Source organism: Melanostigma gelatinosum (assembly GCF_949748355.1).
Source record: "Melanostigma gelatinosum genome assembly, chromosome: 22".
NCBI lineage: Eukaryota > Metazoa > Chordata > Actinopteri > Perciformes > Zoarcidae > Melanostigma > Melanostigma gelatinosum.
The window spans coordinates 18,291,441-18,315,690 of record NC_136655.1 but is presented as its reverse complement, the minus strand read 5'-3'; the positions used below and the strand labels follow the sequence as shown (position 1 = coordinate 18,315,690).

General features: G+C 43.6%; 1 protein-coding gene across 5 annotated transcripts in view; it reads right to left on the bottom strand.

Annotated features, from left to right (window-relative positions):
• Positions 1-15,662, bottom strand: part of kcnc2 (potassium voltage-gated channel, Shaw-related subfamily, member 2) — a gene marked incomplete at both ends in the record, with an annotated part of 99,560 nt that extends 83,898 nt beyond the window's left edge. For all 5 annotated transcript variants that reach the window (XM_079294330.1, XM_079294332.1, XM_079294331.1 and 2 more), the window contains one exon: positions 15,108-15,662. In XM_079294330.1, the coding sequence (XP_079150456.1) occupies positions 15,108-15,662 (555 nt within the window). The remainder of the gene's footprint in view (positions 1-15,107) is intronic.
• Between the last annotated feature and the right edge of the window lie 8,588 nt (positions 15,663-24,250).

Genomic DNA, 24,250 nt, shown 5'->3' with positions numbered 1-24,250 from the left:
TGTGCGATGAAGCAAATTTCTCACTCCTAGTATGAAAAGCATGCAGGAGGAATTGGTCACACTGGGGCTTCTCCATCAACCACCGTGGATACCAATAAAGGTCTAAAATGTCCGTCTGCCTCAAACAGCTTTAAGAGTTGTTGCAAACGTAAAGTGGGAAGAGGGAGATCTCCTCAGGCAGGAGCCCTTCAGCCTCGTCCTTCAGAGACGGGACTCTATCTTTGTGCCGGCAAACCCCTCGTGTTTCTTACTGAAGAGCAAAGGCACCCAGCCGTGAATAGCCTGCTGTCTGCAAACTCCTGGGAACAGGAGGGGGGCTGCCGGAGCGGAGGGCTCATCTGGGTCCCCAGGAGCCTGGATCCAGCAGAGAATTACTAATAGGATCGGTTCTGCCAGGTCGGTATCAGTGAACCATAGAAGACTCAGACAGACATGGACTCCGGCGCTGCACTGCAGGGTTAGAACTGAAGCTAAAGGGTCCACCTTTATTCACATTAAAGTCATCTTTCAACAAATCAAACTGTAAGAGTGGAGTTTAAACAGGCTGGAGGTTAAGGCCATTGCTTCTTTTCAAAATGGTAACATGCCATTAAAACAAGCAGCCTTATTAGATAGGACCTTTTCATGTCTTCCCTCAAACTCTTCCTACTTCCAGACTTGTAATGCGGCCTCACACCACAGCTTGATGGTCTACATGCCATGATCCCCACGTGAACAATTCTACTTCTTCACCAATGGACTTAAAGTTACTTCTGAGTATGAAGACTTAAGGCCAAATGAGATATCCTCCATTTAAAAAATCTAATATTGTGGTATATAGTGCAGCCCAAAATACACTTTCTGGATTGATGCATGTGATGGTTGTTATATACATATGCGTATTTTTTCATCAGCTACAAAGTTGCAATAAAGGACAACACACATTCTTGGATAAATTCAAAGTTGATCGATTTGTTAATTGACTGAATTTCAATTGATCGTTTGATTGCATTTGCCCCCTCTAACCTAAAGCTAAAACCTGGGGGGCAGTGGAACGAGCTGTAAAAACAACACTGACATATGATCGCCTTAAAACTGATTATGGCAAACATTTGCCTATTTACACATCCAGCAGACACGGGCTAACATTAGCATTCATTGGAATTTGTGTCACTGGCCACACAATGAATGAGTCCAACGTTCACCGCTCTGCTTTGATCACCAGCTGTCTTTAGCTGCTAAATGCTCCTCTATGTTCAGCAGCTGCTCTAACTGCCCCTGTCTGCTGATCAGGCAGAGTACAGTGTTAACGTGCTGAGACCCTAACAGAAGGGTGTCGGCCATGAACAATGACCTGACAGATGCTAAAATGAGGAACTACAAACAATCCTTCACTTCAATCTTTGCTTGTATGAAATAATGATTAATGCAGCTTTAAAATTGTGCAAAAAAGCCACAAGGCGTATCGGAGTCCGAGCATTCATTCATTGTGATGAAAAACACAAAAAAACACCGATTTGTTCAAACAAGCAGCCTAAATGATTTTTAAATGAAAGCTCTCAAGACTTTTCTATTATTTTAAGTACAAATGCAATCATTAAATTCATGAAATTGCCAGGTACTTATGACATGCTCATTTAGTGCCCACATAAGATGTTTTGCTTGAAGAAATGTTGTGTTTGTGCAACTACTGTAGATTGTTATGGAGCATAACTTCCGTACCAACCAATATTCAAAAAGTGACAAGAAACGGGATCATCTGATGATCTGAACATGAAAAGTGAATACTTAAAGTAGCATTTAGAAAATAAACTCTGAATACAGTAAACGGCATACCACAACTGACAGCACTGTGTGAGCATGAAGTCTACCCAACAACGTTCTCCGCTTCAAGACAGGCTGCACGTCACACTGGAGGTTCAGTTTGTTGAAGTGGAGATGGAATGAAAAAATACTTTAAACCTTTTAGATCATAACGTGCACCTATTTAACAATATATGTTTAAAACTAATTGGGAAAAAAATCTTTCTTTCTTTGTAATTTTCTCCCAAAATCGAATTAGCAAAGGTTCATCAGCAGAGGACACACAGATCTAAGTCTTAGCTTCACATCCGAGTCATTACTTGGTGCAATTGTGCATCAAATGCAGTCTTGTCCTAAATAAAATAAAATCTTCATCTCATGCAAATTCCCGTCTTGGGGAAATTTGCGATGCTACGCAAATAAACATTTTCCAGAGCTCCACTTCCATGTGTGACTGGGTTCTTGTGCCAGAGGGTGGAAGCAGTGCACCGACCCTTTGTACCATTTACTCTTCTTTCCTAGAGACAATGTCCTGGGAGGCTTCTGTTACCGACTGCAGTCGATATCAGGCTGGCAGAGCCTGCATTACCATATGTCATCATCATCAGCCAGAGACACCCCTGGCAGTTCTGAAATAAGCTACATTAACAGTATTTATAACAACCTTAATGTAGTTACAGATCCATAGAAAAGAGGCTGGTCTCCAAGCTACCTTGAGGAGCTTTGAATGTTTTATGTTGTTTCTCTCTGAGCCAGTCAATGATGATAATATATTTGAGTAAGACCAAAGAAATTCAGAGAAGACATAAGATAAGTTAACACGCGACATAATCTTTTTTTAAAGTGGAGGAAAAAGAGCATTTGTTGGGGAGTTTTCGCTTGGTGCTGTATAGACATAGTGAGTGTTTCTGGCAGCAGCACGGTGTATGTGGTCAAAATGAACTACAGTGTGAAAGTCTGTGGTGATGAAGTAACATGTCACCCAATGAAACAGTGTGTCTCTCTGATGTCCTTTTAATGGATCTTGGACATCAATGGAGCTCTATGGTGTTGGGGCCATGTGCCGACCATGTGCTTTGAGACAAAGGAACCTGGCCTCCTTATTCCGCAGAGCAATCTGCAGCCTGATCTGAGTTTGAGATAGGAGTAAGCACCAAACAATGTTTAGATGCGAAAGCAATGAAACATCAACACTGCGATCTAATTGGCCGAGGGCCACAGACACCCCAGGACCCCCTGCGGCTCAGCCCTTCTTTTACAAAACCGTGTTTCACCCGGTGGTGGACCGTCAGGGCCTGCAAGGCCTTCTCTGCTGGCCTAAACAGAATCACAAATTTCTATTTCTATTTTATAATTTAATATTTGTTCTTAAAACTAGCCCTATTTGTAGGCCTCTGCTCGAAAATAGCATACCCATAAGGAGACCACAGTTCTGTAACTACAAGGTCAATTTTTATAATTTTTGAGGCTATAATCAGATCACAACACTGGGGAGATCGTTCAGTGTGTAATATTGTGTATATGTTGCTGGTTAATATAGTAAATGAAGACATTACACAGCTCAAATTGAAAATATTCAGGTTCGCCTGAAAAAAAGCACTTTTATTGATATTGTGTTTTTGAAATAATGCAGCAGCTCCCTAAAACTCTCCCAAATCATAGCACAACTGATCAGTAGTTGCTGAATAAAGGTTAAAGTGGGATAAAGTGAAGAATAAGAGGCTTTAGTACAGAGGTCACGTGAGGTCATCATTTTCAAACCAGCTGTTGCAGCTCTTATATTGTACTTTTATATACTATATAACTATATATTTCACTTTTTTTTATCACTCATATTATTCAATACATCCAAATACAGATGTTAGGAATCATTTTGACAGCAAGGCTCCTGTCAGAGCATGTTTCTGGGTGTCATCCATAGGATTTTCTCAGTTCATGTGTGTCTATGGGGCTCCAGCTCCTCCTATGATTCGATCTCAGTCATTGAGCCCGCATTCGACGCGTCAGAGTCTCAGGAAGCCGGGTATAGAAGTGGGTGTTGATTGACAGAAGTTTCAGCGAGTAACGTTGCAAGAAGTGCCGCATATCCCCGAGCGTAAAATTCTATTGGCCGAAAGTCTGGCCCGAGGTGGGTTTACCCCCCTTCCACAGGAAACAGCTCGGAAGTAAACAGGAAGCACTTGCCGTCCATGACGGTACCGCTAAAATGGATAATTTTCGATGTTTTTGTACTAATATTTCATAAAATGTCACAAAAAACCAAGGATTTTTTCGGCTGAAGACCAGCGCCATGGTACTCTTGTCCACTCACAGCTTTATACTGGTTCAATGGAGAGAAACGACGAAGGTAGTTATGATTTCTGTGTCGCGTGCTAATGCTAATCGATGTACGGATTAGCCCGCTAGCTGCGAACTAAGTGGCGCAAATATGGATTTAAAGCACACATAACGCAGATTTCTGGCCAGGATTTCGTCCTTTTATCACACATTTTCTAGATGCTTCTATGAGTAGTATATGGTTGTTTGGAGTGTGTAAAAAGTGACTTCTATGATCATGTTGCCCATACGTTGCCCATACGTCCGGTAAATGAAATATACACATGTACACTTCTGGCTATCAAAATGAGCAATTTCTGGATGCTACTTATGAGCCCCCCTCCCCCCGAGAGCCCCCAAATTCGGGGGCGTCGTGTTTTAGAGGTTTTAAATACACTACATGTATTATAATTTATGAAACTATTTTTCTTGCTCTGCTTCCAGTGCAGCTTGTTTTAAGTAGAGCTTTTATCCAATCAGATCTCACCTCTGTGTCTCTAGGTAAGAACAGAGGCCCGAGGCCTGCAGACTCACAAGTGTATCCATGTGCACTTTAAGTGAATAGGGACGATATTGTTGATTGTCATAGTCTTCAACCAATCAGATCTTTAGTTTGACATGTTGGGCGTATTCTTTGACGTGTCAGAGCTGCTAGCTGGCCTATAAGTACGTGATTGGTCAGTGGGCTAGCCTGACATGTTGGGCGGTGACAATCCCAATATCTGCTGCCTCTGTGAGCGGACATTTTCAGCCTCAAACACATTAAAACGTATTCAAGAAATACAACTGGGGAGGCTCGACTGGCTTCACTGGTGTCCATGAATGGAGAAGGACTTCTTACTGGAACTAAAACACACGGATGTACTGAACAACCGTGAGATTAAACTCTTTGTTAACAAAGAAAGGAGGATGGACTTTGTCTTTAAATAGTGAACAGCAGCTCTGGTAAGTTAAATGCATTTGTTTTTACATCTGCAGTAGCTTTAATATGCTTGTTTATATATTATTATTTGTACAACTTGTTTTTATGAAGATAGATTTTTGTTTGGTTGTATATGTGATAGGAACTATTGTTACGTCCAACTTGGCGACTTTCTCGCTAAATCTGGAGAATTTCCAAACCCTCATGGCGACTTTTTTTGTCAAAAGCTACTAGTGACAAATCTAGCGACTTGTTCTGGTGTTTAGACTCTGACGTTAAAGCACGTACGATTTATTTTGTTATGTTTGCGTTCTCTCTTCTTTTACCAACACACACACACACACACAGCTTTAAGCTCATGTAGCTCCGGGGTGAGCTAACTGCTTCAGGCACGTGTAGATAGCGATCTCTCTATTGTCTGTCGCCATGTTAGAGTCCCGCACCATTTAGATGAGTTTATTCTTTTTCTTCCTGCCTTTTCAGTGTTTAACAGTGTTTAACTGATAACTTGCACTTAATTATTATTTATATTACACTTTCTTTGGCACCTTATGGTTTACACTTTATTTTTAGATTGTTAGCACTTTAAAAACTAGAAATACCGGCTCACGGCTGAATGCCTCCACCAACCAGTCAGTTTACATCCACGTCTGTCCAAAGTGTCATCACTTCATCCTATTAGACATTTATGTGCCAAAAACCTTTTGTTAGGTCACATTGACCACCAAATTATAATCAGTTCATACATGAGTCCAAGTGGACACCAGTGATAAGTTTAAAGACATTCCCCCAAAGTGTTCGTAGAATATCGCTTTTACAAGAATGGGACGGACGTTACAGTCATTTAGCAGACGCCTTTATCCAAAGCGACTTACAATTTCTGTCACATTCATCCATATGTTGGGGTTAAGAGTCTTGCTCAAGGACACATAGACATGCGACTAACGGAGATGGAGCCGGGGATCGGACCGCCGATCCTCTGATTGAAGGACGGCCCTGCTCTCCACTTAGCCACAGTCACCCCACATGGACATGAGGTCCTCAAGTCCAGACGGAGGTTTCACCTAAATTTGAAGAAGTTTGCTTGTGCTCCTGAGATATCACATTTACAAGAATGGGACGGATGAATGGAGGGATGGACATACAGGCAGACAACACGGAAAAAGTTGCAAAGGCATTGAAAACAGATCTGGGTTTTTAGGTTTTATTTCCAGGTTGTGAAGCACTTTAATGGTTTGTAGAGCAGTGCTAAATACAGTTCAAGCTGTAGCCATGACACGCATGTCCGCCTGTCTCTCGCTCTGTCCACCTCCGTCTCTTGGTGTGTTGATTCGACATCACAGGTGCCCGAATTGAGCCCCGCTTGTTCAGATGTGGCTGTATTAGGCGGTGGATCCTCTTTAAAGCTTGGGTCTTTGAACCAGCATAAGTGATCGGTGGGTAGAGCTGAGAGCCAGTGGTTGATTCCGCAGGGCGACCAGGCGTACCATCGGCATCACACAAAGTTAGCAAGAGGACGGCGACATCCACTTCATTACCACGCCTCGCTTTGTAGGGACAGGAAAAAAAGTGACACATTGTAAGGCTTCCATCACGACCAAAGCTGTCAAGGACGGTCACCGTTATACGAGTCAACACTCTTTCTGTACACATCACGCCCCTGCCGTCTCCTTGCTGGTGTGACTTTCTTTTTCTGTTTGCAGCCTGTGCTGTCACCCAAGAGCCTACTGTGTTATACATGTGACGGATAACCAAGGATGCACCAAACACCTCTCTGACAATGTGGACTGTGAAGTGTGCAGGGCTCTGTGGCTGCGTTCCTACCAAATGTGAGTTCATCTAAGCAGAGAGAAAGAGCTTCCTCAATACTTACACTGTGGCTTATAGGTGGGAATAAAGGTTTGAAGGCTGTGCAGCTTATTAGGTTGGATCAGCCTTCAGTTGCTAAGTGACGGAACTTAAAACCCGAGACAGAAGAGGTAGACAGGCAGGAATATAGAGATTGATTTATCTTAAAGCATATCAGGCTTGTGCTGATTGGTGATTGGATCGTATATTGACGATTGAAGCGATGATCGGCAATCGCCTTTTCCTATACACCGGCATTAAGGCAAGTTGAACTTACTATGGGAACTAAGCTCTTTAGAATCTGTGCAGCTTGAGATGTTTCGGATGGAGTAGCATGTTTGACACAGAGTCCTGTAAATAAACATGAGTGGATTTCATATCCTTAATTAGAAACCAGCTTGCAATCTCTTTTCCGTGGATCCGACCCTGCTCACACTTTAGTTAACATTCGATTGAATATCACTGTTTTCTTTACTTTTGAAGCTTTGATTGAGGCTTTCCAAAGAAGCTTCGTCTTTTCTCATATTTTATGTTGTCATCCTAAAAGTATGGGGAAGATGTGATTTTGTGTCATTGTGGTTATATAAATGTCATTGATGGTGTTAGATTGCTGCGAGACTGCCCCGTTGATACAGGTGTGTGTGTGATCACGTTTATTCCCAACCCTGTTGGATGGGAGTTGTCTAATGAGATGAACCGCAAACATCCCTGCACAATCGAATCTGTAGTGTTTCATGATCTCATTGTCTCCTCCGTCCTCATCTTGTCACCATTTTCTCCTCTGCTTGAGGAACTCGTAAGCATCTTAAAAGTCCTCTTTTCTACTCCTCACAGTTTCTCACCTCAGGAGCTCTCATACCATAACTTTTATCATGTCTAAACTTTCAGGGGAAGTTCTTCGAAAATGACATCATTCTGAGAACTTTCTTAGAAGTTCATCAATAGGAGCGATTCTTTGCACTATAAGCTTCATGAATACGGCCCCTGGTCTCATTGAATTCCCGCTGAACTCTTTACGACAGCGACTGAGCCTCAGCCAGTCAACTGGGACATTGTCAAGAAGCACAAACCCGCCCGACAGTCTGACTCATTAATTACCTTTAAATGGGTGAGCATCGGGGTTGTGCAGCTGGTGCCAGAGAAAAGAACGTTCAGTAAATCCATTGTCCTTGGGAAGAGCTCAAGCTTTTAGAGTGAATTGATGAGCATTAATTATTCAGCATCAAGCCCAAACAAAGGGCACGGCTGCAGTGGATCACGGAGCTCGGGGCAACGTCGGGAGGTGGGCGGTGCATGGTAGATGGGGGGAGCACACCTTTAGCATGCCATCACGTTTATAAATGCATGGAGCTGAACTCTTCTCTGACCCATTCTTAAGTGCACTTCTGACTCTGAAGCACATCCATCTATCATATCATCCGGTATCATACCATCTGGCAGGGTGTCCGCCTGCTGAGATGGACATCAAAGAACAAGACCTCTCTCCTCTTTGATCCACTCCGGTTTTGCAGCTCTCCTCGCCGTCTTCACTCCGAGTGACGTCAATTTTCTATTTGCAAATTGAGCAACAAAGCTTGTCCAATTTGGATGACATTGAGTCGTATGCGTTTAGTGAAAACCACCCACGTGTCTTCCATTGTGAGGTGACTGTCACACCAGAACTCTTTTTTCGCACATTTCCACTACAAACACACAGCGTTTTAACACTTCACACGATCTGATGACTAACCCTTGTTCTGGTTTCTTTTAGTCAGCCAGGCACCTGTAGAGAGCAGCCTGGAGCAGGAAGAAGGTGGGTGAGCAAGTCAACAAATGCACTGCTTATGTCATACGCACTGTTGAATGAACACCTGTAGAAACCTTTCATGAGACAACAAGGAGCACTGTCGTCATGGAAAGTCATACATGCACTCATGCTTCAAGATGCTTCATTCGTAATCAAATGCATAACATGCCGACTGGTGTTGTGACTAATTTGCAAAACTGATCCTTCTGAGAGCAGAGAGGCTCGCTAGCTATTCCATCAAGCACGAAGAGATTTCCAAAGTAATGGTTACCCACAATCCATTACTCTTTCATCCCTAAAGGCATCCGCACATCATTCCTCCTGCCTCTCTCCTTTTTAAACGGTTAAACTGAAAGAAATACAATGATCCGAGTATTTATAACCAAAAGACGTCAAAGGCAAAGCTTTTCAGATACAATTTGAAATGATTCCAAGTGAATGTGATAAACCTTTAGAGAACAGTATTCTTTTTAAAAACAGATTTCTAATTGCCTTATGAATATTCTACAATCATCACAAAAATTGAAAAAATGCCACACAAAGGGAACAAATCCGTCACGGGGACCCAGTTTAAGACCTCTGAGTACCACAGCATCATTATGACAAAGCTGGCACTTTAATCTACTGCGGAATCATTTAAAAGTCCACAGAGAGAGAGAGAGAGAGGCCTGATGGGATGCCGTATATAGTGTACAGCTGTGAGGCAGGGTTCCAACCATCACACAGAGCGAGTCTCCTTCATTAATATCCAGCAGGCCTCTCGTAGGAGCACAGAAACACACTCCTGCACTTCATCATTTCTGTTGGTGGTGGACCCTCACTTCTTCATCATATGAGTAAATACAATACAGTACAATAGTGATGCCACTGCATTATATCCTGCTCACTAAAGTTGGCATGAACTGCAATTCACTGCAGTGGCTCAACCCAACAGCAACCACAAGTGTTCAAGTCAACGTGTGACTTAACGGATAATCTATGTTTATAATAATACTTTGAGAGTTTTTTGAAAGTGAAGAAGACATCACAGACGGCTGATGAATGCAAACTGCAGTGCATGAACACCACAGTGACGGGCGCTTAGCAACAACTACACCACCAAATGTTGAAGAAAAAGAAAAAGTAAAGAAAGAGGCAGACTTCTCACATTCCACCTTTAACAACCAAAAGTGTGAATGTGAAATTCTTCCTTGTACACAGTGCTCTTGCACACTGAGCTCATACAGGATGATGATTGGCGGGGAAGAACGTGGCTGGCAGCGGCTACAAACATGCCCAGCGGCGTGCCGCCACCGTCCACGCTCGGGCAGCCATTCTCTTATACCCGGCGTCAGGTCTGCTGCTGTGTACGCGTCAGACTGTCTGTACTCAGCGAGGCCGTGCCGTCTGTTTCCTGGCCTCCTATAACATCTGACTTTGATTCCACTGGGCTCTCTGATGAGGCCTTTGTGCACCTGTAGCTCTGGTTAGACAAGAACAAGACGTAAAGACGCTGAGGCACATCACCGCGTCTTCCCTCTGACAGCAGTAAGAGAGCAGTTAAAGAGACATGCACACATGAGTTGGTTGTGTTAGTGATGCTCTGACACCCTTTCGTATTTTTGCATCGCTGCCTAAAAAACCAACAAGCTAGCACGCAAGGGCAACAAGGGTTCATGGTCGAGCAGGTTTCTGAAATCAATCAGTTTCACAGACCAGACGGATCTGAATGAAAACAGGCCGTGGTGATGACCGATGATGTTGCCATGACAACAGGCAGGCTGAGTGTGCAGCCCGGCTGAGCTACCTTCAGGCGCACGCAGGCAGCAGCACCCAGACTGTTTGGGTTTCTAACCTCTAAAGTGGAAGAAAGCAAGCTGCAGTCTCAGATGGGTTGATGGGGGGATGGGGGGTTGCGTGGGTGGGTGATGGTGTGTGTGTGGGGGGGGGGGGGGACAACACAGTCAGGCATCGGTTAAACCTCTGCCTCAGAGCACAGACATGGAATATGACAAAGGTGGTGTTGTTTTTTTCATGTATTTTTTGTTACCATTCCAATCCAGCAATGGCCAACTACAGAGATATGAGAGGAACAAACACACAGATTAACACATTGGAGAACACATATGTCTACACACAGCCATATACAAGGCCTGGAGCCGCACTCTTCATTTGAGAAAAACTAAAAAACTAAATCATAAACAGGAAAATCAACCAGAAGCTCTCGCTCTTTCTATCTCACGCAGACGAGTGAACACACCCCGACAGCCGTTGGCGGCGTGGGGAGGCGGCGTGGGGAGGCGGCGTGGGGAGCCCCGCGTGGGGAGCCCCGCGTGGGGAGGCGGCGTGGGGAGCCCGGCGTGGGGAGCCCGGCGTGGGGAGCCGGCGTGGGGAGCCCCGCGTGGGGAGCCCGCGTGGGGAGGCGGCGTGGGGAGCCCGGCGTGGGGAGCCGGCGTGGGGAGCCCCGCGTGGGGAGCCGGCGTGGGGAGCCCCGCGTGGGGAGCCCGCGTGGGGAGGCGGCGTGGGGAGCCCGCGTGCGGAGGCGGCGTGGGGAGCCCGCGTGGGGAGCCCGCGTGGGGAGCCCCGCGTGGGGAGGCGGCGTGGGGAGCCCGCGTGCGGCGGCGGCGTGCGGAGGCGGCGTGCGGAGGCGGCGTGGGGAGGCGGCGTGGGGAGCCCGCGTGCGGAGGCGGCGTGGGGAGCCCGCGTGGGGAGGCGGCGTGGGGAGCCCCGCGTGGGGAGGCGGCGTGCGGAGGCGGCGTGCGGAGGCGGCGTGCGGAGGCGGCGTGCGGAGGCGGCGTGCGGAGGCGGCGTGCGGAGGCGGCGTGCGGAGGCGGCGTGCGGAGGCGGCGTGCGGAGGCGGCGTGCGGAGGCGGCGTGGGGAGCCCGCGTGGGGAGCCCGCGTGGGGAGCCCGCGTGGGGAGCCCGTGAGAAACGGACTGCTGCACATGAACACTCGAGAACAAGTTGGTTAAAGAGGCCGTCGGACGTTTGGGGGGTTTCCTGCTCACCTGCAGAAACAGACGCATGAAGGCTCTCTGACAGCAGCTGATCTGACACAGAGTGGTGGTCTGATGTCAGTTATTATGCTGTTAATGAAGTTAATGAATACATTGTAATTACTGTCATCAAATGAGAGTTTGATAGACAGCGTGGTGCTCGGTCGCCTCTATTAAGATGCAGTAGACTTGGAAAAATACAAACACCACATCCTCTCCATTCATTTGTTGTTTTCTCTTTACGGTTTCTTTGCTTTTTATATTGAACTTCAATTTTTAGTGGACAAGAAGTCACCTAAGAAGACAGCTTTTGACAGGATAGAGTTGGCCAACCTTATTTTAAGATGAGACAAAAGATGTCTTTAGCCCATGTCCATGATGACTCAGAGCCTTTCTGCTCATGGCGATCGATTGTCTGCTGTTAAAGAGCGCCCTCTCAGTGTATACTGTCACATCTGTGGTACCGAGGTCAAAGGTGAAGCGTGTAAGAGCTTTCCACTGGCACAGGGTCACGAGGCTGAAATCACACCTTTCATTTCCATGGAGGATAATTCAACGCTACTCTCTCCGCCCCCTTGTGCACCCCAGGGTGCTCTTTAAGACGCACGCTCGCTTTCACACCACGCGTTCTCTCACACACATACACAGAGCCTTCTCTCTGTTACTTTAAGAAGCCAGCTGGCCTTCAACAACAGAGCAAACAAAAGGCATCAATCTGCGCGCTGCCTCTGTGACACCACACTGAGGCCTGACGTGACTGCAGATGGAACCGCAATCGGGGAACTTGGTTCACGCGCAGGCAACGGAGCTTTGGAGGCAGTTCGAGGAAACAGATCTGTGTCTGTGTGGTATTGGTGCAGGGAACTGTGGCGGGACTTTGTTTCTGTGTGTGCCTGCTGGGTGGGTGTCGGGTGCGGGGAGACAGATATATGCGCGTTGTAAACATGAGCGCTCGGCTCCAACCGCTCCCTTCTGCCAGTGAAGCGTCGCTGAAACGAACTCAATATTTACATCCCGCTAGTTCCTCCGTCTGCAGGGAGATCGCCGGAAAACCTTTACAAGAAATTACAAATTAAATTTGGTGGAAGAGTACAACGGACGGCAGACTGACAGAATGTTTGTGGTCATCTCCAGTTTCCCTTTAAAAAATGAATGATTGAACTGTAATGTGATGTTAACGTAACCTCAAATTTAGCTTCAGGGATAATATCTCAGCGTAATATCAAGTTGAAATATTGCTCTTTTCATTACAAAGCACACACCATGTATCAGTCCTTTCACACATGAAGACAAATCCCTGCCTCATCCTTGCTGAACGACTACTGATGGATTGCGAGAGGAAGACAACTGATGCGGGGCAAGATCAAAGCCAACACCCCCCTCACCTGCACCGCACACTCCTCCAGCCCAAACCCCTTCAGGTCAACATCTAGATGGCAGTCAGACTCTGGAATCAGGCGATGGAGGAAACAATTACATATTGATTGAATCAACAAGACAAACTCATCAGTGATGATAAATGTACATTTCACTTTATGGGTTCCATATCTCAAATTATTTCCTTCTGGACAAACACAAAATCTGGATTTGATCTGATAGTTCGAGGGTCAATGCTGAATGCTGGTGAGCCATCTTCTCTCCAACAGTGTTTCCCTTCCTCAAACATCCGCACCACTTTGTTGGCTGCTGACTTTGAGCCAAATGTGTCCGTGGATGCTTACAAAGTAACGTACAATTATGTAACAGTTGGTGTAGATAATAAACACGGATGGGCATGTATTTGAAAGACTCCTTGTAGATACTCCAGTTTCCAGTTTGTATGCTAAGCTACGCTAAGGGTAGCTACATATTCATTGGACTGACCTGAGAGTGGTAATGAAAAGTGACGCCCGTAAATGTATTTCTCAAAACGTAGAACTGTTCCTTTGAATGCTGTTCTGGAGGCTTCCGAATTTACAAATGATCTGAATTATTTGAAGCATGGCAAAGAAGAAGTGCTTTGCTTTTTGCCATGAGAGCAAATCAAATTGTATCTAAAAAGAACATTTCTGCAAAATATCAGCCACCAGAAATGGAGGTAAAGTTCAATTCCAAAGACTGTTTATATATTTGATCCTCAAAGGGGTCAAATGACATCGAAACAGCTGCTGCGGGGCTAACCCTTCAGGCAACTTCACCTGTGGCCACGCCCCAATCAGTGATGTCACAGCAGGTACTTTGACAGCAGATATTAAACATTAGAGTTTTCTTTCTTGTACTTACTTAGTGTTTAATCATTTTAAAAGCAGTCAAACTTTAACAAATGAAAGGTGCCAGGTCTGAGACTGGGAGCATTTCTATTGCCTCAAAGCGTCTCTCAACGTCGACGGAGAGCTCATAGCTGATGATGCTAAAAGCAGAAACTAAGGCAAAAGTGCTGACACATCCCACAGTGTTGAGGGGACACGGGACCATGTTCTCAGTTGTAACCACCGAATGAGAGCGATGCTAACAAGTGGGGCACGCTCACACGCGGCCAGCCCAGCGAACAAAGCAAGGACAAGCTGTGATAATAAGTCACACTGATGGACAGTGACTTCATCATTACTCCACTGTCTTTACAAAGACATAGTCTTTGTAGAGTTATTATGTGTTTGCTGCTGTATTAATGCTCCTTTCAACACTTCAGCTTTAACCGTGGTGTGTTTGCATCACAATGGCATGCTGCCTGTGACATCACGAAGACCTGTGTGCCCTTTAGCATTTATTTCCATTCACACAACATGACATCACAGAAACACGTCAGCCTGCCAATGAGGAATCCATTACCCAGAATTCACCAGCAGCCTGAGACCAGCTGAGCGAGCCCCTGTCCTTCACATACAGTGGGGGTCTCAAATGAAGAGGTGATTGGTCTTTAGAGACAACTGCTGCAGACGATCTTTGATACGCTGATATTAAGGCCACTCAACACAATGGATTTTAAGTATTCGAAAGCTATGAACAGCTGATGTATTGATTTATAATATCAGAGAATAACTCGTGTTTTTTGTGGTGTTATTTTCAAACTGGTGTTTTATCAGTTTTGTGGCGTGATGTCATATCTCAGAGTGCATGCTTCTGAGCTGCATCCAGATCAAACCTCAGAACTGAAACTTATTTACACACTTTACTATTGTGCCCGAGTGTCAAAAAACAACAACTAATGATGATCAAAAAGAAATGTCAGAAGATGCCACATGTGGCTCATAAGCTAACATCTCTCTTATTCCCAGCACGAGACTCTGTACTCATTTTGGTCCCACACATTTATTTTTGCGTTGATCAGAAATCGAGCATTTCTGAAGGAGATCTAAACGAGGAACTAACACGCTGTGACCGTTGATGGGTCATTTCTAGAGAATTGATACTAACTTATACATGAGATTTGAAAATAAGGTGTGAAGTGAGGGTTACTGTGCGTGTTTGGACAGCCCCACGCGCAGCGGTGCGCCCTTACCCGCGCCGCTCTGGAGGAGTAGGGATCCTCGAATAGATTCCAGATCACCGGCTGCCACTTCCTCCAGAGGCTGACGTTACCGTCGGCGGCCACGTCCTCGATGCCGAGCCTTTTCCCTATCTCGTCGTCATCCTCCCCGTTGTCCACGTTGAGCTCGAACACGTCCAGAGCCTCCTCCGCATCCCGGTGCTGCCGGTAAGTCATCCAGCAGCAGGGCTCCACGTCCGTCTCATCGATGCCCCAGAAGGACAGTTCCTCCTCGAACAGCGGTCCGCACACATCCGCCGGGCAGTGGAGTTTCCCGGTGCGGTAGTAGTTGAGCACGTAGGCGAAGACGCCCGGGTGGCGGTCGAAGAAGTACTCGTTGGTCCGCGCGTTGTACTCGATGAAGCCGGGGACTTGTTGCAGTTGATCCAGCACGGAGTCGATGTCCGAGTCGGAGGCAAGCAGGGCCAGGCGCGTCCCCGGCAGGGTCTTCAGGGTGGATTTGTAGGTTTCGTGCCTGGTGCCTCCGACGTTGAGGATTATCCTCTCGTTGTCGTCAAACTTGCCCATCGCTCTGTATCAGACATGACTTGATGGAAAGCGGGGGAAGTTGGCGAGTGCAGTCGGGAGGTAACGGCGAGCCCGACGCGCGCACACAACCCACAGTCCTGTTCAAAAAAGCTCCAGGATTTTCACTCTTCCGACGCTTTCGTGGCTATTTGGGGGCGAGGAGGATGGCCATCGTTCGCGACGGAAGGATTTCGGTATAAGTGTCGTATCCCACAATCCGTTCAGACATCCGGTGCACGGAGTGTTGAACGATCTCAAACGCCGGCTCCAACCAGACTGCGCTGCTGCCGTTGCGCGTCTCTGGCGTCCCTGCCCTCTCCAAGACGCACAGCCGCTCGTCAGCGTCAACCTCGTTACTCAAAAACATGGAACACAACACCAGAGATATCAGTCTCCCGTTACACGGATTTTCACATTTCAGTTGTGCTGATGTTTCTTTGCCTTTGAGGCGAGATGTTGGCTTCGGGGAAACCAACCGGCGCGCATCTCCGGTGCTGCTGTCACCGTCTTGGCTCGATAAACACAAACCAGAGAGAACGTCATCAGCTACAACCAACCAGGAAACCAACGTTGTGTGCTGAAAGATTATCGAACAAAAGAACAATGTTCATTTGAATCTGAACAGTTGTAAAATAACAAGCTCAATAAATTGTTATAAAAAGTAGAGATTCACAGAAAAAGGGTTGTTGATTTTGATTGTAAGCCTGCCATGCTTCAACAGGTCATGTTAGGACCAGCTGACAGCATCCTCTTATCCTCTAACTCTTTCACTGGGTTATGATTACCTTCTGCTTTAATTGGATTCATTTATTTTAGGCTCGAGGGATTTCACATGTGTGTGTGTTTCAGAGGAGGGAACAGCTCTGCCTTGTGTTTGAGCATCAACATCCTCTCTCAACATCTGCGCATGAATCCCGAACACCCCTCAGCCTCAGGTCCATGTGACCTGTGCGACGGGAAATGATCCCGGAAATTATTTTGACAACAAATGAATCTTATGGTTTTGTATCTCATTTAGGTTTTGGACTGTTGGGGGGGGGGGGGGGGGGGGGAAACAGAATCAAAGTAATCACAAGTTGCTGTAGTATAAAGCTGTTAGTATACACGCAGCATTTGTTGTAAGAGAGGTAGAGACACACGTAACATATTCAGTGACATTTAAAAATAACAGTCATATTAATAATCATATAATAATAATACATCATAACAATAAAACCGCTTGTGTCATCTTCTGGTGGTGTCTAATCTGAGATCACTGCTCTAATCATGTCCCACTGGTAGGGGTTTCAGTTGACTTCATCTTTGCCTGATAACGGACCATGATTGGGTTTTATTTCATTTTCAGGATTTTGTTTCTTACGGAGCCAACAAAACCAAAACCGTGTTCACATAAGGGAAGGAGATAAGGAGATAAGGGCGGTGGAGAGAGCTGGTGTGCCTGATGTTAAACGGTGTTTTCATGAAGGTACCAGCTGAGTAGAAGTGAAACGTGTCCGGTTCTAAAGGCCACGCTGTACACCTGCACATGTCTGATCTAATGAAGTCAGCTGGTCCCAGCACAGAGTGAGTCACTGCTGGTGAATGAAGCAGCTGATGCAGTGAGATTTCAGTGCTCTGACTGAACTAACGCAATGCCCCACTAATACCAGTACTTATAGGGGTAATTGTAGTGGAGGCCACAGCAATCCTGCTGCTAAGAATAGAGACAGGCAGTACCTTAGCTTATAGAGGTTGTAGTATGAGTAGAGGTAGAGTATGAAGTAGAGCTTCAGTTAAACAGATTCATGAAGTTGCTGACGGCCCCAGAAACCAGACATTTGAGTGAACTTGTTTTAAACAATATGCTCAATATTAAATTAAGATTTTATTTTTACGTTGACATTTTAGATGAAGTGACACACAGGGTCTGCAGATTCATGAACCTTTGGACAGACGGTGAAAGTGTTGGTTGGGATGTTAGCTCTCTCTCTTTATCCTCCCAACACAGACAGAAGCCTTGATGCCAGTTCAGGTTGTGACAGAGAGATAACTGCTGAAGAATCTGGGACTCTCTGCACAGCGTCTACAACCAGGCCGTGATCCAGCAGCCTCCGGAGGAAAGAGTGACATCTTTCAGGAATCGCAGCTCAATCAATGAGGAGACACAGCAGGCAGCTCGCCTGTGATTACATGCATCATTATTCCCTGATGTAAGGCTGCAGCCTCCGAGTAACCCAATTACTCTTTACTCGTATCGTTCAAATCTGCTGAGAAGTTTTATTTCTGGTTCTAAATTCTGTGTTTGAAGATGACTTTCAATGAATAAAAAAAATAAAACAATGATGCTCAGACTCGGTGTGGGCTATGCTGACATAGTTTGGTCCAAATTATAATGTCTCTTCAGCATTTTAATCTGCATTAATTGGGCCTTAACTAGTCGAGGGAATTAGAACAGTGCCAGTAGGAATAAAGTTAATTCATTGGTCAGAGAAGCCATTAACCCATCGTGCTAATAGGTTAAATATGTATGGTATTCACATGGAACCTCCTCTGGGAGATTGTTTCAACATTACCACATTACATTAACGATACCTGCTTCTCTTGTTATTTGTGTTGTATGGCCGTTGTGACAATGTGTCATTTGCGAGCTGCTGCAGTTCATCTGTTGAGATGCCTCAACTGTCATCTACAAAATTCCTCGGAATTATTGTTGATGAGAGTTTAAATTAGAGTAAACATATTGACTGTGTTAGTAGAAAAATGAACAAATCTACTGGAGTAATCAGGAGGGTTAGACCTCTTGTCTCCTTATTCTTTATAACAGTATAATGTATCCCTATCGTTCATATTGTAATATAGTTTGGATCAGTACTTTTCCTACTACTCTGCAAAACATGTTGGTCCTCCAGAAATGTTGTGTTAGGATCACAACCCAATCAGAGTCACACTTCTCTTCTGCTCCTCTATTTCAGAAACTGCAGATTCTTACTATTTATGACATCAATATTTCTCAAATGTATGTTTTTATTTATAAGATACTTTCAGGTGAAGGAATATTCCTGATCATTTCAAGACCTATTATAAAGTCAAGTCACAGGTTCACTCTCACTCAACTCGTCAATCTTCACATCTTCATCCTCCTAAGTCACTGACTAGCAGAGGTACATTTTCTGTAAGATTCAGGGAACCAAATTATGGAATAACTTTTCCCACCTAACAAAAGCATGTTCCTCTATAAAATGTTTTAAAAGATGCCGAAAAGAAAACCTGATTGCTGTTTTGTAACAGTTCTTTTATGTCTTATTGTTCATGTCTTTCCTGTTTTAGCTGTTATATTGCATTTATAGTAGCTTCACTCATAGAGACTTGTAGCATTAATGTTGCTTATGAGTTACTGCAGGTGAATAAACAAACACAAGCCCATGCTTACTCTCACACTCAACACAACTACATTATTTTGTTCTTTTGTTGTTTGTAATGTATTGATATTTCATATCTTGTAAAAACATCTAGTCATAACATTTAGTCATATCTGATGCATATTCATTTTATGTTCTCTGTAATATTGTAATATTGAAATATTATATAGGTGGAGGCTTCAAATAAGCCCAGTTGGCTTTTTGCCTCTTCCTGCTCTGTGATATTCATTTATCTCTGTTATGTTTGTTCATTTTTATGTTATTGTTTATATTGTGCAAAATAAATAAAGTGAACTAAACAGCAAAACAACATTTCAAATACCACTAAAACATTTCAGGTTTCCTAAACCCATCACATTGACATACTCGACCTCTTGATTGTGTCATTGTAATACAAAATAATATTGTTAAAATATAACAAACAGAAAGAAGCCAGATATGAAAATAATGAATCTGTTGTCGACACCTTGATATGATCTGCTATTAATCTGTAGTGAAACTATCATGTAACTATGGACCATTTCCTTTCAAATCCAATCTGAAATGAGATTTGAAGTTGGCTCATAAATGAGATTTTATAATATTATATAGGTGGAGGCTTCAAATAAGCCTAGTTGGCTTTCTGCCTCTTCCTGCACTGTGATATTCATTTATCTCTGTTGTGTTTTTTATTTTCAATTTTATTGTTTGAATTGTGCAAAATAAAAAAAATATTACCTAACAAAGAAAAAGATAAAATATCAGGGGTACACCATCAGTATTTATAAAAACTGGCAAATTAGTCACTCATTCATGTGCAAAATCAATATAACATAATAACTCAACACGTCATATTTACTTCATATGTGCAATAATGTGAACCCGCCCATTCAAGGCAAGGCAAGTTTATTTGTATAGCACATTTCAACAACAAGGTAATTCAAAGTGCTTCACATAAAACCATTAAAAGCATCAAAACATAAGGCAAAAGAAAAGGAGATTTAAAAACAATTAAGAACATTCATTGCATTAAAACATTTTTAAAAAACAGTGTAAGAAATAAAATACAGTAGTAAAATGCAGAAATGCAGGAAATTGATTCATATATTAATTGAACGTGGTTCAATTAAAGGCAGCAGCAAACAGAAAAGTCTTCAATCTTGATTTAAATGAGCTGAGGGTCTCAGCAGACCTGCAGCTTTCTGGGACTTTGTTCCAGATATGTGGAGCAGAAAAACTGAACGCTGCTTCTCCATGTTTAGTTCTGACTCTGGGAACAGAAAGTAGACCGGTCCCAGACGACCTGAGGGGTCGGGATGGTTCATAAGGTAGCAGCAGATCAGAGATGTATTTTGGCCCTAAACCATTCAGTGCTTTGTAAACCAACAGCAGCATTTTAAAGTCAATTCTTTGTTGGACAGGAAGCCAGTGCAAAGACCTCAGAACTGGAGTGATGTGATCCACCCTCCTGGTCTTAGTGAGGACTCGAGCTGCAGCGTTCTGAATCAGCTGCAGCTTTCTGACGGACTTTTTACAGAGACCTGTAAACACACCGTTACAGTAGTCCAGTCTGCTGAAGATAAATGCGTGGACAAGTTTTTCCAAATCCTGTTGAGACATAAGTCCTCTAATCCTTGATATATTCTTCAGGTGATAGTAGGCTGATTTTGTAATTGTCTTGATATGGCTGTTCAGGTTGAGGTCTGAATCCATAACTACACCTAGATTTCTGGCTTGGTTTGTGGGTTTTAACATTCAGTCCAATTATATCGTATTTTAGTTGTTGTTGTTGTTTTGTTTCGGTTTACTTATTTATTACACCTTCACTGTGAGATTACTTATTCATTAAACATGATGTCTCTTGTTGTTGCACGATGCACTTTGCTGCTGTAATGCAGCACATGTACCCGCTGGGACTAATGAAGATGCTGTTATCTAATATACAGAACTGGGAGCTGCTGCACTGAATGGATATTTTTGACTCATTAGATTTCATACTTGTGGAAAACTGTTTAAAAGACTCTAAACGTATTAGATTTTTAGATGACAAAGTACATTCTCCAATCAATGAACAATATGTTCAGTACTTTATGAAAAGTGCAGTTATTTTGAAGTGGAGTTGGCTTTGACTGGTGTATCGAGGAGTAGAGCAGTACGATGTGCTGTGGATCAGTTACATGGTTTCAGGTCCGGTCCGACCTTACAGGACAAATCACTGATCACCAACAGAGGCCCATCTGGGTCAAACACCATCTCCTGTGGTAGCTTTACTCATTACACAACCTGCTGCTTCCCATTTCAGTTTAAAACGAACAGCCGGTGAACTCTGAAATCGGGAGTACTTTAATGGTTTACTAACGAGGCCATGCATCACAGGTGGTGAAGCAGTTTACAGTGGGTCAAGACGGTCCTTGCCTATAAACAGCCATCCTTGCACTGACCAGCACAGGAAGTGAATAGCATTCATTCGCCCCCCTTCTCCCTCCTAGGAATATCTTCACTAAGAATAGAGCAGCCAGATTGCTGATCTTTATTGGGAACTGGAGAGTGAAAAAGTAAAGCCATGGTCCTTGGCCAGTCCATTCTCCCCAAGTAGAGCCACAGGATCAGCTCCAGAGGGGGCTGGCGGCTGGACGGGCGGCATCGGCTGCTTCAAACCAGGTTCACAAGTGCATCAATCAGAAATGCAAGAACAGGGCATGATGTGATGATGTTCAACGTTTCGCAAGTAGAGGGTTTTGTGAAAAGAAAAAGCAAGTGTCAGAGTCTTATCCGAATGAGCGGGAACAAAACGGTGCTCAGAATGAAAAGCTAATCTAGAACACATGAGGACAAGAAGCTGGAACTGATCAAAGTGCTCAATGGGACCAAATAGAATAAAGAATGAATGATTGTATCATAGTTTGAAAATCAGAGAAATGAATTAGATTATGATTAATATTGAAATGGTCCCCGTGTCAGAGAGAGGCAGGCGGAGTCTTCTGCCCTTTCAGTCTGAACTCTCAGCACAGACTGTCTGCTGGGTTTGTATCTGATGAAGCACAACACCTCCACCTCCCTCCCAGAGGTCTGACAAACAATCCTGCTGAAGGGAAGACATCCAGGGACCAAAAGGACAGCTCACCAGACGAAGGCCCAGTGGGCCCTCATAGAGATGGATACAATAAATGAAAAGGAGGTCCAGACATTGAGTCCCTCGTGTGAAAACACTCAACCCTACGTCTCCCACAATGCCCTGCATGGAGTCTTCTCTTTAGACTCTCCCTGCAGGTAAACGCAAGCCCACAAGAAGAGCACCGGGCTTTGAAGCTAATTCTACGTCACGGCCAAATAGTGGAATTACAACCCAGGACCGGTCACACGATGCCATTGGACCCAAAAATACTTTTTTTTCCCATAAACTTACATTTGAAAGAGACGTCTCATAAATCAGCGGATATTGTAAAAAAAAAAAAAAGAAAGAAAGTGAAACAACTTCAGAGAAAGAACGGTAAAATATCCCTTATTTATATCACTATGTCTTCCAGTGCTACTAGTCAAAGACTGAAATGAGAGTACCTCAAAGAAACAGCGTGGTTGGATCCATTTAGTCCAGGGGTCTAAAACTCATCTCCACTCCGGGCCACATCAGCATCACGGTCGCCTCAAAGGGCCGGTTGTAACTGTAAGACTGTGTAAATGTAACGACTCGTAACATATTGTTAAATAACTCTCTGCATTTGATTATTGTTTATTCAAGTGTAAAAATATTGTACATGCAGTTATATAAATGAAAAAATATATTTAAGCACATTTCTGTTATTATAACTTAAATCCTTTTAATTTAGGGTTAAGAAACCCACATTACTCTATCAAAGATCAAACTATGAAAGAAAATATCAAAGACAAATATCAAACACAAGTTATTACAATAACTTTGTTCAAAGCTTAAAATCCTTTCAAGAGTGCGTTTGCACAATCACATGAAGTATTTCATGTGTTTTAAAGTAGTTGGCGCCACAGGCACACAGTTAAAGCAATAAGGTAAGAGATGTCCAACACTGTGCACTGGGTGGCTAAAGCATATCATTTACATTTACATCATTTGCAGGATTGTTTGTCAGACCTCTGGGAGGGAGGTGGAGGTGTTGTGCTTCATTAGATTGGACGTTTAAAGTAGTCTTCAATGTACTCACAATACATTTCCATTTCAAATGTACAGTAACCAAAGAGCTGCTTCTATGACTGTGTTTAAGTATCTCATAACTTCGACTTTCTATCTCATAATTATGACTTTCTATCTCATAACTTTGACTTTCTATCTCATAATTATGACTTTCTATCTCATAACTTCGACTTTCTATCTCATAATTATGACTTTCTATCTCATAACTTCGACTTTCTATCGCAGAATTATGACTTTCTATCTCATAACCTCGACTTTCTATCTCATAATTATGACTTTCTATCTCATAATTATGACTTTCTATCTCATAATTATGACTTTCTATCTCATAACCTCGACTTTCTATCTCATAATTATGACTTTCTATCTCATAATTATGACTTTCTATCTCATAATTATGACTTTCTATCTCATAACTTCGACTTTCTATCTCAGAATTATGACTTTCTATCTCATAACTTCGACTTTCTATCTCAGAATTATGACTTTCTATCTCATAACTTCGACTTTCTATCTCATAATTTCGACTGTGGGGATATTTTTATTCAGTCTAACTTTAAATAATAATTATTATTATTTTGTAAATCTGACGGATTCGCGGGCCACATAAAATGACGTGGCGGGCCGGATCGGGCCCGCGGGCCGTATGTTTGACACCCCTGATTTAGTCCGACACATTTTTCTATGAAAGCAGCACAAACAAGTTGGACAACTCTTCTCCAGTTTACTCCTGCTTTACTCCAGCGTTTAAATCTAAATTGCCCTGATTGAGGCAACATAACCAAGACCGTTTGGGGAATAAAATTGGGTACAAGTCCATCATATAAACAATTACAGCAGCTAACAATTAACCAGGGTTAATTAACCAGATACTTTGGAGAAGCTCTTGAAAATATTTAAATTTTGTTGGAATTAATAGGGAGGGGAGCTTGTCCTTCAGTTTGATGTTGATTGCACGTCATTTCATGGTTTTCTAGTCATTCCTAAATAAATCTTTTTTCATTTAAATTTTTTATACCTACACAATAAATGAAAACTGAGTATTT